The sequence below is a fragment of the Bactrocera tryoni genome, chromosome 2, assembly GCF_016617805.1.
Source record: "Bactrocera tryoni isolate S06 chromosome 2, CSIRO_BtryS06_freeze2, whole genome shotgun sequence".
In the NCBI taxonomy this organism is placed as follows: Eukaryota; Metazoa; Arthropoda; class Insecta; order Diptera; family Tephritidae; genus Bactrocera; species Bactrocera tryoni.
The window spans coordinates 84,054,124-84,069,936 of record NC_052500.1 but is presented as its reverse complement, the minus strand read 5'-3'; the positions used below and the strand labels follow the sequence as shown (position 1 = coordinate 84,069,936).

The 15,813-nt window shown below is 38.7% G+C and overlaps 2 protein-coding genes across 2 annotated transcripts in view; one reads left to right on the top strand and one right to left on the bottom strand.

Annotated features, from left to right (window-relative positions):
- The window catches only part of LOC120769106 (centaurin-gamma-1A), a 289,994-nt gene that overhangs the window by 209,085 nt on the left and 65,096 nt on the right, over positions 1-15,813 (bottom strand). The gene's annotated exons all lie outside the window — the stretch shown is intronic.
- On the top strand, positions 10,395-11,591 carry LOC120769114. The gene is made up of 3 exons (XM_040095976.1): positions 10,395-10,719; positions 10,800-11,135; positions 11,210-11,591. Exons 1-3 carry the CDS (start codon positions 10,669-10,671, stop codon positions 11,420-11,422), a joined length of 600 nt encoding a protein of 199 aa, XP_039951910.1. The 5' UTR covers positions 10,395-10,668; the 3' UTR covers positions 11,423-11,591.

Below are 15,813 nucleotides of genomic sequence, written 5' to 3'. Positions count from 1 at the left end.
TTGAGGTTATGTTTATAGTCGATATTTCATTTAATATGCGCCGTAAATTGCAGTAAAGATAAATGCTTCGAGGTGGAGTGAGTGCATCGTGTTGATAGAGATTTAAGTGGTAAAAATGGCATGGCGCAACAAAGGCCGTGCGTAGGGTTACTCAAATGGAATAACAAAGTTATATAAATGGCGAGAATACTCTAGACACTTACCAGAGGCACTTAAGCGCAAAAGGAAAGGATGGAATTAGCATGAAAGCGATATTTTATTATAAACTGGCTATTCGAAACGCATTTACGGCGAAAAAGGGCCGCAGTAATAGAGTTACTTCGGAGATCAAGAAAATCGTTTGTTGAGCATGAAGTTGCTAATTCGATTTATTAAACAGTTAGACGTTGTTTCAAGGGATTATATTAAATGGAAGCGAAGGCTTAACATAGCAGACACTTTAAATATTAAAAAATAAATAAATAAAGGAAAAAAAAATATGTTTAAACATATTTGGCATATTATTGTGCAATATCCATGCAAAACTATTCAACTCCAAGAATAATGCGTCAAAGCTCCAATATTTTTTAAACGGATTCTAGGCGCCAATTAATAATTATTTAGTGATTATAATAACTATTTCAGACAAGATTAGGTTAGGTTAGATTAGATTACATGGGTGATCCCTGAAGATGACGAAGGAGTACACTTTGACAGTTTGTTGGGAAGTCAAATATAATACCCTTGTTAGATACCAGCTATCAACAAAGCGCTTAAATCTATCGAAAGTCTGCTTAGGTACTTTATTCTATTTCCGCCATATAACCTGGATGTCTTATAACGAATTTCGAAGTCAGTGGCCTCAACATTAAGAGCCCTACGTCCAATTTATGGTCGTCATAATCGTCCTGTCATATCAGCAATTGAGCGTCTAGTGGAAAAATTCGCAGGCACAATACAAAATGTTCCCGTGCCAGTGTAACAAAGAAGTGCCTGTATTGTTGAGACTGTTGCTGCCGCTTGCGCATCAAATGAGGAAGACCCAAATCAGTCTCTCACACGTCGTTCGCAAGCGGCATCTCTGTGACCGTTTGACCACCAGAATCGTCGTATGTTCCTGAATTGAGCTGAGCCACAACCCCTTGTAAGGACGCAGTGCTTATTAAGCCTCTAACGATTTACCCTTCACTAGAAGGATCTGTACACAACCATCTACTACTCTCAAACAAGTTCCTATCCGTTCCCATTTTGCAGCTGGCGAGACTGAAGCATCTGAGCTACATAGCAAGCTCATCAGCCTTGCAATACCGCTGTGACCAGGCACCCAACCCAGCCTAATCATGTAGTAACTCGATCCCAGCGATAAGGAAATCTAGATTCTTACTCTAGTCTTGAGAATACAGTCAGCCTTCAAGGATAATATGCTGCCCTGATAACGGTGTGGAAAGTGACCACTCTGAAGGAGGCTGCGCTCTAGAGCAGTACCTTTATGGCTTCCGCTTAGATGACGCTGCAGTGCTCAGCCAAAAACTAGAGTTGACGGATAGTTCCTGACGGAATAATTCTTCACCAAACTTTAATCCATGCGTAAAAGAAGCTTATCGCTTCTCTTCTGGGAGGAATGTGAGTAGAAAGCTACAGCCTAGTCCTAGCGAACTGGTGATCCAAGTATATTGGAATGAAATGGAATGATGAAGTAGAAAATTATGTTTGGTCTGTGGTGATAGAAACAGTTAATACAACAAAAACCTTGCATATTTTAAGGCGATTTGGCAAAACCACTGCCAATATGTACGTGCACAGGACTACAACCAGGCGCAGAACCATTGCATTACGTAAACCGATACACCACATGTTAATCTGATTAACAAACAATAAATGGAAAATTACAGCAAGTAGCAGGCAAATAGTCAAGGCAGGAAGTACCAAAGTTACATAGGAAAATACAGATTGTTTACCACATGAAATCCTTGCATTTACAACCAGATAAATACGAGTAAAGAGCAAAAATGAAGTGGCAATATGTTGAAAATCCCACTAACAGTCGCTACTATTTAAGCGTTCGGCCGAATAGTCAATTTTACTGGAGGGTAGAAAGACCCACTAAGCCCTTATAGATGGATACCATACATACACAATTTGACCACCGGCAGTCACGTGCCTTTTGACTCCACTCGCAATCGAATCAGCGAAGTAACCAACTAAATCACGAATCATGACAGTGGCAACAGCCACCCGACCCAGCAGCTTAAGCAGAGCAACGGAAGTGCTATGAGCTCACTTTATTTACCAAAACAATGTAAAGTGTGTGTGCATTTCGTTACACGAGTGGTGGTCAGTCGTTGAATGGTGTACGAAATGTAAAACAAATTGCGACAAAATGCGCACGACAAGCGTAGCGCATTCAGTGAGCACTGAGAAAAATCAGAAGAGGGTTAACTAGTCGGAGCGGTGGACGATGTACTGTTTCTACTTTCTATGAAAAATCTGGAGGAAACCGATGAAAGAGTATGTTTAGATGTGGTTGATGCTTTGCCTTCGAAGACTCCTTTGGACCGAAAACAATCTTCTAACTACTTCTTCAATATTTTTTATAATTTTTATTTCGACTGGAGTCGATAAATTATTCTGGAAGATTTAACTACAGTAATTTCTCCACTTTTGTGACTGCTAACAGGGCGAAGGTGCTTGAAGCTACGCTAGCCTTTAGAAAAATTACTTTGTTGATCTCGGCATGCAGACTTCTAAACGACCATTCCTTCTTTGATTCATTAGAGATAAATTTGTTTCAGCTTGGACGCTTTGCGACCGGAACAGAACTTATAGAAACTTCAGAAATACCAATTGGAACCTGTATTGGAAGAAGTTTTGATCAGCTCTTTCAACCGCGTCAGACATGGACTCGATTCCATCCCCGGGTGCGATTGATGAGATCGTCGATGTTTTCAGTTGTGCGTGTAAGGTTTGTCTTTAAAGTTTCTGTCCTCTGAAAACCCAGAGAGGCAAAAGGAAACCCTTTTGGCGGACATTAGAGCTATCAGATCTTTGAGCATAATACTCTTGGACAAAGCCGATAGAAGTGGCTCTAGGGCCGTTTGGGAGCTGTATAAGGCAGCACTGCCTATATACAAGTTCGAGTTAAAGAAAGCTAAGAGAGCCACATAGGGAGCCTTATGCGGAAGTGAAGAGAGCTGTCAAGAGTCCTCACAGTTTAGACGCATTCTCGCAAAAAATGGTGACGACGTTGGACCTGGATTTCCATCTGACCCAAATACTCAGTGGACGTGGGTACTTTAAAAGCTTGTTATACAGATTCCACAATGACTTTAGTCCAAACTGTATGACTTTTACAGAACATATCGAGTCCATAACGACAAAACTGAGACTTTTTCAACTGATTAGGTGTCCGTCAGTCCGCAAAATAAAGGAGACTTAAATGTCCTGTCCCTCCGACGAAGTAATACTTAACCGGTGGCTCCATGGGAGAGTCTTGAGTTGGAAATAAGGTAGATTTAGCGGATTTCGATGCCTCCCCCAACCCTCAAACAGATGGTGAATGTCGAACATTTTCAGTTCTTTTCTTTACAGTGTATTGAATGAAACATATTGTTTAACTAGAAATGGTGACGAAAGCAAATCGAAAATAGTGTTACTGCCCTGCAGAGTATTTAATCCCAGCACCTACACACAATCAGACAAATGCTCGACTACCCTCTTCTAGGGAGAATCAAATATACAGCAGCAACACGCCAATATTAGCCTTGTTAGGTGTGGCGAGTGGCAAATGTAAATTCACCAAATAATAAGCAGAGACAAAATATGGTTACCAGTGACCGGATCCACTCAGCCATACATACATACTAACAAAGGAACATGGCAGTCAGCAGCGTATGCAAGCTGGCGGTAGAGTAGACGTCGGAACGCAGCTCCAATTGCAATTGTAGCTTAAATCAACAAAGGATGTGCCATAGTCGACAAAGAGGTTATCTCTGTTAGCACGGGCATCATGCCGCAGGATGATGTTGCAAAAAATAAACACGGATCTTTCGTGTTTACCCGGGTGCTGGGGGCAGGAGCTGAAATTGGCGCGAACAAACAGCATTTTGCATTTATCGCAGTGAGGGGGCGTCCACCTTGTTGTTGGAGCGGAAAATATTCTGCGGTAGGAGGGTGCCATGACATGGCTACTATGAACTTATTGCAACTAATACAGCAATGCAAGTGTCGCGGTCGAACGAAAACAATGACTGCGTAAAACAATTGTAAATTGCTCTAATATTGGCAGTTGAGGGTTCGCCAGTTCTATTGGTTGCAATTTAGTTGCCATAAATAGATAGATAGCTGAGTTGGTGCACTTTTGTTTGCCTGAATTTGTAAAATATTACTTTATGGAAATTTTGCGATTATTTGCTGACGTGTTTTGAAATTGGAAAACAACAACGCTTTGGCTTCGTATTTATTTAGTTTCGTGCTAATGTTCCATTTAGCGGTAGACCGCCTAAAAATAGGCAACAATTAATTTGTGGTCAATGCGGTTAAGTTTAATTGATGACAACACATTACCTGCAGATGTTACATTGATGGAAGAGTGAGATAGAGATAGAGAGGGAACATACCTGAAATGAAAAAAAGCGGAATTGAGGTTAGTTTTAACGATTTAAACACATTTTTAGAAAGAAATATTGCAGTTGTAAAACAAAACTTAATATAACATATCAATAACAGTAAAAATAATGGGTGAGTTTTCTTAAGCTATAGGATTTCCTAAAATATTAGGTCTAGTAAGAGGAAACCGATAATTTTTGTGTTAAATCAAAGCTTATTTAGCATAGTTAGATTTATCCGATTCAGATGAGTTAAGCATTGTTTTGTTTGATAGCTCGTTAGAATTTGAAGGTAATTTTATGCCACTCTCACAGAAACTCTCGTCCGTATTTGCAAAAACCTGAGACGGTCGATTTCCCCAAGCTTTTCTTGAGGCAAATTTTTCACCAGTAAAATTATTCGTCACAGTCAAGAACAGGTTATAGTTACTTGAAACCAGGTCTAAATTATAAGGGGGATGCATACAATTATACAAATCAAGCTCCCGGAGCTTCATGCGAGACACTACCGCTGTGTATGGCTCGGCCGGTTCCTGATGGCAGACAATTCCTCTCCTATTGGCCAAAGCTGACCACTTCTCCGCGATTGCTATCTTCAGACGGTCCAATATCTGACAGCACAAAATTCCAATTCCATCAAATATCAGGCTTAAAAATGGAAATCTCTCACTTTTTCTCATGATTTGTGGCTTTATTGTAAAAAAAAACATTCTTCACAGTATTTTGCATCGCTAGCCACCAATTTTTCCCATCTTTGTGGCAGCTTATGAATTTCTCGTCGAAAAAAGTGCTCGTCTTCTGATGCGACCCATGAATCGATCCAATTTTTGGCTTCTTCGTAAGATCGTAACTCACAGGTCTTGTATCATCAAGCGGAATAATTAGAAATCAAAAGGAGCGATGTCAGCAGAGTACGGAGGATGGGATAGTCTGTTCCATTTCAAAGTTTCCTGGTATATTTTCACGACCTTGGAAACATGTGGTCGAGCATTGTCTTGTAGAATTATTATCTTTTCGCGTCTTTCTGAGTATTGTGGTGTTTTTCCTTTTTTTTACATTTTCTGTGCCCTTATACCCTTAGGATTAATGTAGAAATCCACTTTATCATTCGAAGGTTTCGAGAACGGTCCAAAAATAATAATACCGCTCGACGTTCAGAGCGCTTGGAGTCCACACCTCAAACTTTAAACGCGTTTTTCTCAAACACACACTTTTTTAAATTGGCGAAACATGATTCCGGTCGAACTACTCAACCGATTTGATTAAATTTTTTTTTAAATGCTCACAAAACGCCTGGCTATCGTCCCTACTAGATTCATATATTTTTATAATTTATTGACAATGTTATGACAAAATTTATGTAAAAAAACATGGGGAAAAATTAAAAAAAAAACTTTGACTACTTCTTTATTTATCAATATTTTTTCATGATTCTAGTAGGGACGATACCCATTAACGTACTTTTTATGAATAAGAAATCGTGTCCGCCAGTGGAAAAACGCATCTCATTCACCCAGCCATTACTCCGACAGATCAAAAAATTCCGAAAAAATTTGTTTATACACTCCAAGATATACCTCATGATATGTTAAAAAATTTCTATTGTAGAATAAAAATTTCTTAGAAAAAAATGTCAAAAAACGGGCCCGATTACCCTACTGACCCTTTTAGTCATACACAATTCTCCAGCTCATAAACCACACCCTTTAGGTATATAAAGACACAACTAATGAATGAATTGAGTCGTTGCAATTACGAATTTAAAATTGAAAACAATATTCAAAAATAAAACAGACAGGCACGGGCTAGACATGCTAAGCAAAGAACAGAGGCTAAAAGTTATCGTTAATGTCAACAGACTATCAGCTACGCGCTGCTGCGAAACGAGACATCACACCATTGGGACCACACAGAGAGCCGCCTGATAAATGAAGCGATAGGGTAAAGACATGTTAGATTGCCCAATATGTATATACAGGCCTATCAGATACGGCATTGACTAAAAAATTTATGACACAATGTTATTTGTAATCCAGAAGCTCAAAGTGTGACATCGACGGGAAGCGTGAAAGTGGCTTAATGATAATACTCATACAATAACCGATTGATAAGAACGGACTATGCACAACTGCAAATTCATAAACATAAAATATGATGCAATTAGCATAATTATTGCAAAAGATATTATATTGTGAATAAATAAGTGAAGCAGACAAGAAAAAATAGTAAAGTAAAAAACCGTGAAACCTTTAATGGGAAAGTATTCTATTTACTGTATTTAGAGAAAGAGAGGTAAAAAGCTGTCACGTGTACTAATACTTAGCAACGTCAGACTATAAAATGCGACGTGAAGCACAAAAATTTTAATATGGTCTTCCATTACCAAAAACAGGGCGAAAATGTGGAAAAATCCAGATATCTCATCATCTTTACTTGTTTACAGCAAACGGTAATTCCACAAAATGAGCACAACATGATTTTGTGCAGTCGCCCAACTTACCGCAGCACTGAATTTACATAACCGACCTCCATCAGCCGTTATGCGCCCTAAAAATTGTTTTCGGAAACAGCTGAGCGCACACGAATACCCGTTAATCGTTTGCGACGCAGACCGATGGTGAAAAAATGTCGACTGCCATTCAGTGTCCACCGCCAGTCGTCGCTTTTCGCTCGGTCGCTGTCCATTTATGCCATGACATCGCTTCACCTCCCACCTGTAGCAGCTTTGACGGCTTACGTGCACTGTAATTTTTCGCTTGAAATCCATTTTTATTGTATAAGCATAGGCGCCAGCGCCGCCCATGCATAATTAAAACACGCATTCAATTCAATAGGATTTACATATGCCTGTTTGTAAACAGATTTTTTGTTTTGGCTTTGAGTGCTCAGCGCCTGCTACAGTTTTAATTATTTGCACAAAAATAAACGCATAAGCGGATTGAATTGAAATTGATTTAGCGCGACATGTTGGCCGTCGCCCTGGTCGGTTGCCATAGCATACATGCGGGCGCTGTGTAAATATGCGTATAATTTGGGGTTTTCGGAAAAACGTTGTGCACTTTATTGATAAATGAGATTGGAAATTGTAATGCCCGAATTAATCACGATTAAATTGAAAGTTAAACCGAATAAATTTATTAATCTAATCAGATTTTATGAAAATTTATATCCAGTAAAGCTAGTCTGATTAAAGCTTGAATAAGCTAATTTTTTTCATTTTTACCTCACATCTAATCTAAAGTTAGATAAACAAATATAAGTCGAAAAAAACAGTAGAACTATGTATGTAGCTTATTACCAGGTTGTTCAATAAGTTTTGTCGTTTGATAAGAAAAACACAATTTTATGATTCAAAACACTTTATTATTCAGTATAGTTGTCCTCCAATCTGTGGATCCCATCTCTGAAGTGAGAATCCGGAAGGTCTGCACAATACGCTTAAACAGTCGTTATGACCTCTTCATTTGACGAAAAACGATTGTCACGCATACATTTTTTGAGATCTGGAAACAAATGGAAGTCGCTGGAGGCAAAATCTGATGAATACGGTGGATGCTTCAACAATTCGAACTTTAATGCATGGATTCATGCCTTTGTCAAAATGCCCTTGTGACGCGGTGTGGGATTTTTTACTTGTACCAACCGGGTCTTTTTTTATGAATTTTTTTGTTCAACTGGTCCAAAAGGTTGCAATAATATTCAGAATTAGTTGTTTTACCAGATTGCAAGTAATCCACAAACAAAGTTCCTCTCGCATCCCAAAAAACTGATGCCATAACCTTCTCGGCCGATTTTCGGACATGAACTCTTTTCAAAGCCGTACAACCAGGTTCACACCACTTCTTAGCCTTTTGTTTTGATTTAAGTCTCATCCATACTTATGAATCGATGCACAAAATCCACTTTATCCTTTTTAAAACGCTCCAAATTTTGCTGAAAAAGTCGGATTCGAATGTGTTTTTGCTCCATTGTTAGCGAATGCGGCACTCATTGAGCACACAGCTTTCTAAAACCCAAAATTTTACTTAAAATATGGATCACACTGCCCAATGAGATGTGTAGATCCTCTACTAAATCTCTCTCAGTCAATTAGATCAGATTTCAGATCTTTCGAAACCATATCCTGTATTTTGGCTATGATTTCTGGTGCCGATGCGCTTTTTGGGCGGTTTTTCCTTCGAGTCTCCCTCATACAGCACAACAATTATAATGCGGTTCCGAGCTACATCAGCAAATGATATTGCGGTGGTCTCGCCCTTACTTTTCCATCTAATTGTTCAGCTGACGGCTTAGTCTCTGTCACATGGCTGTCACTGCTGGTGGTTCCGAGCCACATCAGCAAATGATTTTGCGGTCGTCTCGCCCATAGTTTTAGGTCTAGGCTATTCTTGAGCTGGTTACAAATTCTATTCTCCTCTGGAAACAACTAGCCTCCTCAGACTTTTTTTACCTGAGATTCGGACTCCTTTAAATTTGTATTTGCATTTATTTACATGACACCTTTATCCAGCCCTTTTTGTACCCCCAAACATAGTCAAACATCTATCTGGAAGCTGTGCTATTGAGAAGCAACGAACACCCAGTTAAGAAGCCTGACCTTAACTAGTTATCTCACTACGACAACAGGTTGAATTATTATAAGACCATCTCTGCCTACGTCGTGGTACTGGTGTTGCCTGTCGGCATCCTCAGGAAGGGCTAAGGCGGCTAGTTTTGTCTATTTCGAATCAAAAGTGCGAATTTTCTACATTGAGCTGACGCGAAACCTTCGACGAAATTATACTTTTTAAGAGGAATATGAAAGCTCTTTCACATATGAATGGGCCTGGGTATGGGGTGTTTATAAATGCAAACACGTGTTATTGTAAATGTTTCGGAAATTGTAACTCCCTCTTCAAAATACAATAGAAATGAAATAATAACAGAAATAATCGATCCGAATACACTTCATAGCTGAATTTCACCCATTTCATTTACTTTTATTTCGGATTTTTGCACTTGACAATATTGAAGCGCTTTTACCAGACTGCTTTACACTTTTTCCCATTTTTTCCATTGTACGAGTTCACTTTGAATTGAAAATGTCGAACATGTGTGCGGATTCTCGCATACATTTCCATCGAAGGGGGTTTATGGGCCGCTTACGCTGATAAGCGCTGGCGTAAGTGAGTGATAGGCGAGCAATGGCGCACACCACACAGCACACAATGCAATATTTATTGACGTCTGTTGGGGGTGTGAAAAGAAAGGCTACTAACCCGTACGTAAGCGAGAGAGAATGGCAGAGCAAATAAGAATAGCAATCAAAGCAAGCAACGGACAACGGACGCAGTTGTAAAGCACATTTCACAGCTGTTGCATATTGAAAAGGGTTCAATGACAGTTACACTTCCCTTAAGATGAACGCACACTAATGGGCGCCAAGCGTTGGGATACAGAAATTTGTACGTGTAATTCCCGGCAGCAGCGCCGGCTTTCGTAAAGCGTGACAGTGAAAGGTGATAATGGCGATAAGCAAGCTAATAGCGCTACTTAAACGAGTGTTGAGGCGCACAAAACGGGCTGTGATACACAAAAAATGCGAAAATTAGTTTGGCATGCCAGACTAACCATTCAGCTTGCAGTCTCGCTTAATCTAAATAAACAAAGTTAAGACTTGTGTATGTGTATCGTGTAGCTCACGATTCGTTATCAATATTTAATTAATTATTTTCTTTTTGTGGAATTTCAATTATAATATGTACTTTATTGTGTATTTAATGAAGTTGTTTCAATTTGCTTCGCATTTAAAAATATCATCTGCGTTATCAGCACGAAGACAAAGTGAAGTGATTTCTCTCAGTTGTGGCGACCAAGTCAGCAGCAATTCCACACTGTGACAAAAGTTAGCTGATAAGATGTCAGCGCAATAAATACATTTCATACTTCAACTGTCTTAGACAAAAATATTTACTTACATAAAAATAAATCTGCAGTAGCAGTTTTATAGCTTAAGGTGTCGCAGGCACTACTGTGTTAACTGTGTGAAACCGCGTCCACGCCCAAACTATTGTGAAAGTGCACGAAGAGACAGAAGAGACAAGAAATGACGCAGAAACTAATTGTAATCACCTTTATCTGCTTGCTAAGCGCTGAGGTAAGACTCCATAAAACTTAAGACTAGTTATCAAAATAAAAATACTACATACAACAATATATCTGCCTCACGTGCCGCAGCTTTACTTGTGCGCCTACATAGCACGGGAGCCGCGTAGCGCTGAGAGCGAGGAAACAGTCGTAACAGAAAGTCCAGTTGAGAACCCAGTGGAGCATAGCTTCATTAGTAGCGCCACACGTGCACAATTCGAACGCGAGGCCTTGAATGAGACCAAAATTTTTCTCAATACCCTATTTCGCTCGCAAATTGATTATTTCAGCAAGGTAAAGGAATTTCTACCGGCCACAGTGAAGCGCGTAGCGGATATAGACAAGTATATTGAGCGCTTGGAGAAAGCTATATTGGCGGACTCCGTGCAGGAGAAGGACAAAATGTGGCGTGACACTTTCGTTGAGGTAAGCAAGCCAATCAGAACTTTCAATTTATATATGTAGTTTTTACTGAAACATTACTTCTTAATTCTTTTCAGTTCAGCGAAAGTGCTTTTCTGCTCAATAATGAGAAGGATACTGGTGTTTCAAATATGCGCTATTTGGAAATCCTTAACGATGCTGGTCTGGAAGAGACCACTAAGAAATTCTTAACCGATGTGACGATATACTTTTGGAAAATGGCCAAAGCGAGCGGCAAAGTAGTGGAATCAACTATTGAGGAACAAATAGAGAAATGGACAAAGGAATGAATTACACAAATTGTGAAAATGTGTGTGAAAGAAGTCTGAAACTAAACACTTTGTTGATCGAAGTACAAAAAATCAAAAATATATTTTAGAAATATCCCTTTATAGTGTTCAACTAATATAAGGCATACTCGCCCCCATCTTCTCTCACGATTGATAGAAATTCAAAATTGACAAAATTAATAAAAAAAAGTTGAGTTTTACCAAAAATATGAGTCATTGTATGGAGAACTTAATTCGTAATTTGCCCTTTTTTTGGGATTTGGCAACAATAGTGTAGCAATCTGGCAACTCACAATTTTATCATAAAGTTTCACAATTTTGATGCTATACATACTCTGAACGCTTTGACATACGAGCGCTATTTGTTTGGTTTACAGTTACTTAAAATATTCACCTCGGTAAAAAAAAAATGGAATTCAACATTTCAACACAGCAACCAAAAGCAAAGTTCTTGTCCCGGAAACTATTGATGCTGTGCGCAAATTGATATTGCAAGATGTCATGTGACCATTTTTAACAGTTAAACCAGCATACTATCAATATTGGCTCATGTACATTTGAAAATTTTTCACTTGGATCCCACACAATTTGTCGATCGCTCAAAAAAGGCGGTCAAAAGGTGGTCGAAAAAAATGTTAAAAAACTGATTTCGAAACACGTCTATGACTACGTGACAGGTATTGAATCATGGATTTACATATATGTACGTATGAGACCGAAGGTAGGAATCGTGGATTCATTCGTGTGAGATCGAAAGTAAACAGCAGTCGACTGAATGGGTTATTCGAGCACGAAGCACTTCTTCCACTGAAAAAACATTAAAGCGATTAAAATATTTTTCAATTGTATTTCTTATTTATGCAATTTGCTTATAAGCAACTTTGGCCATTTATAATGAAGACAGCGATGAGCTTCTGGAGAAAGGTTTGCAAGAGATTTTAATTAGTTTTAAGATATTGAAATTGATATACTACAAAGTACTGCCAAACAAGAAATGTCCAAAGAACCAGAAAATATGGAGCACCTACTTATTGGAAAAGTTGATCCATCCCAATTGAAGTGGTGGAAAAGACCAATCGACGTTCAAGACGTTACTTGGAAATAGTCCGTAGAAGACTTTAACATAGTAAATAAGCCAATTCAATATCTCAATACATTTTTCGATGATGCTTTAATCAAAATTTGTTGTGCAGTTAAGTTATTGTCCACATTTGTGGAAGATGAACCAACCAATCGGGGCATGTAAGTTGAAGTTGATCTTGCTGACATGCTTCTGCAGCTCTATAAAGTAAAGCAAAGCAGTAGCTATTAATTTCCGTCTCCTTTATCGAAGACATCTCAAAATTTTTAATACAAACGTCAAGCATATGCCACCTATCCTGTTCCTGACGGTATTTTCAGTTCTACTCACAAGAAAAGGGGACGCTCTAGTGTTATGCAAAATGTAGAAACCGACTCAACTCCGGAGTCACCTTCTTCCTCAGAAGCGTCTAGTCTGAAGCGCAGTCATGTTGTTGAAGAACCCCCCAACTCAAAGCGAAATAATGAAAATGGTCATTGGATAGTTTGGGGAGACAAAGGACTGTTTTTTATCTAATCACATTTAAAATACAAAACACTTTAAGTCCGAAAATTAAGAAAAAAATTTTGGCAGTTGGTTTAGGTCCGGTCCGTAAAGGGTTAAATCGCGCATTAATCCTTGCATTCATCCATTTCCCATATGAGAGACTAGTATGACCTGCATACTACTCATATCAATAGGATAACTAAGCCTTATTTATCTACATACGATTTAACAAATGCATGTTTAAATATGCTCATTTAACGCTCCGCTGTTTTGAGGTCTCCGTAGCGCAATGGTTAGTGCGACTGACTGCCATGCGAGCACACCCAGGTTCAACGCTCGAATCAAGGATAATGTGTTTGAAGAGAAACTATACCCAAGGTTTCTTGACAGGAGGCTCAGAAACAGATACAGATAAATAAATGGCAATGGCTGGCTCTGGCTGCTTATCTGACGAACAAATTAAGAGCAAAGAGCCAAACAAGCTCGTAAAATTCCCACAATTGAACGTCGGAAGTTGTGGACACGGGTGCGAACGAATCTGAATCACGGTTGTAATTACTAGTTAAGCTTAAAAATAGGTTGAATACATAGATTATTCTAAAAAGAAAAAAGGAACTACAAAATAATATATTAAAAATATATCAATATTTTTATCGCAAGGCACCAAAACTGGTGGTGGTGGTGGTGGTGGCGTGGCTCATTGGCCTTGTTTGCAGACTAACCTAATCTAACTTAACCTATCAATCTTTTTTTAAATTAAGTTTTTAAAAATTTAAAACCCTTTTACTCGTATAATATTTATATAATTAAATTTCTGATACATTTTAACAAAATTTTTCTCCCCACAAATTAACATGCCCCCAGATAGTATGAACCCACACGCGACCAGACAACAGATAGCGCTGAAAGATTGTGGCGAGTTGAATTTGGTGCGCTAACCAACTACACGACCGAATAACTTTTTGTGGTAATAGAAAATCCCGAATATGAGTGAAGCGAATTGAAATGGCGCCAGTGAAGTGACACTTCACTGCCGCGCCAACGTCGGTCTTCCATGCAACAAGCCAGAGGTTATTTTAGATAAAACCCAGATATATTCAATACAAACATACAGATATATGCATATGTGGACATACATAAGTACACATGAATACATAAAATACACAAATAACGGAGCATAGTTCGCGTCGAGTTCGTACAAATAACTACTGTTTCGGTAGGTAAGTGCCCTGTGTACAGCAGTAGGTACGGTTCAATTAATGTAATTGAAATTTCTACATTTTTGTTTAGCTGTCGGACGTACGCTGCCGAAATTATTTAACTTAAAAAGTTGTAGTAATGTTTTCATGTTGATTATTTTGAGTTTTGTGTAAAAAACCCCAAAGTAGGAAGCTGAATAGGGTGTCGATATTAATTTTTTAAGCAACTTTAAATGCCTAGACAGAATGACAAAGGAACTATTTTTATATAATACTCGTGTAGCAATAGAGGTGAAGAGAGTGAGGAAGGCATCGGTAGCCTTATATTGTTGTAGAGAATCAATTGGAAAGAGGTGGGGTGATGTGCGACTACGAGATCCTTCTGGCCAAAAGTGAACCGTAAGAGGTCATCCGAACTACTTGCACTTAGCAAAGTCAATCTCGCAGTTATTGCAGGGTTATTGTAGACTGGACACTGTCCATTAGGTAAATACGCGATGGGGTTCAATATTTTATCGGATGCTTTGGGCAAATTATGAATTATCTCGATGGAGAACCTAGCGAAGTGGCTGGGATTGATAATCAACTTAATAAAATTGTGGTAAGCCCGCTTCGTCGATTTATGAGTTGAAGCACTTTAAGGAGTTTCTGGTTAACACAAAGGACAAATATTTGAGTTCTATTGGTTTAGATCAACCCTGCGCCTAACCTAACCTGACTCTTTCTTGAAACTGTATTTGAAAACGCGGAAGGTTTTGCGTCAAACTCATATTTAATTATTAAAAAAATTGTTTAATCCGAGGGGATTTTTAATATTAAAAATTTATGATCCGACAAATTCTTCTAAAATTTTCTCAAAGCGCGCACATTTAAGATTTTCTCTGTGGCAAGTCCAGTTACTTTGATTTGTAGACAACTTCGCCGACAACTGTGATTGTCAGCTGCCCGCTCTTAAAGCTCCAGCTCCATAAAAGCTATCGACAGTTCTGATGTGCCTGGCTTCATACAAATTTAAAGCCATCCTTGCTTAACACTGAAGAATTAAGTTTTCAAGCACAAGCATATTCGATATTTAATATCATTCTCCAAAGTCTTAAATATCGAAACAATATTTTGTGTTGCTGAGTTCGCTTGCAGAAAGCTTTTAAGTTTTTATATAGGTTTACGAGCGTTTGGCTGACATAACCGTAAAAAATTTAGTTGCAGCATTGACTTTCAATGCCAAAAAAGAATGGTCCCGTTGCCGTAACATACTCTTCAATGTACGTTTCGTTGCTGTCATAAAAAGTTTTGTTGTTGTCAATATAATTATCCGTTATTTCGTTTCCTTTTCCTTTCTTGCATGTTGATATGCTAAGACCCAGCGCGCCAACATACACCGAGCTCCTAAAGTCGGCTTTCATTATTAACGCATTTTTATAGTGTGCTTTAGGTCGTTGCATAAAAGCAGACTACCGAATCCACTGCGTGTTGCAGACTCCTTGGCGTGGTGCATATGTGTGTGGTTGATTGCGGATATTGCAAATATATTTCATACCAAAATAAGCACACATGGACACATGATATGGCTGGCGCATCTACTTGTAAGTAAACAGTTTAGCGCAAGAAACCGAGTACATATATTC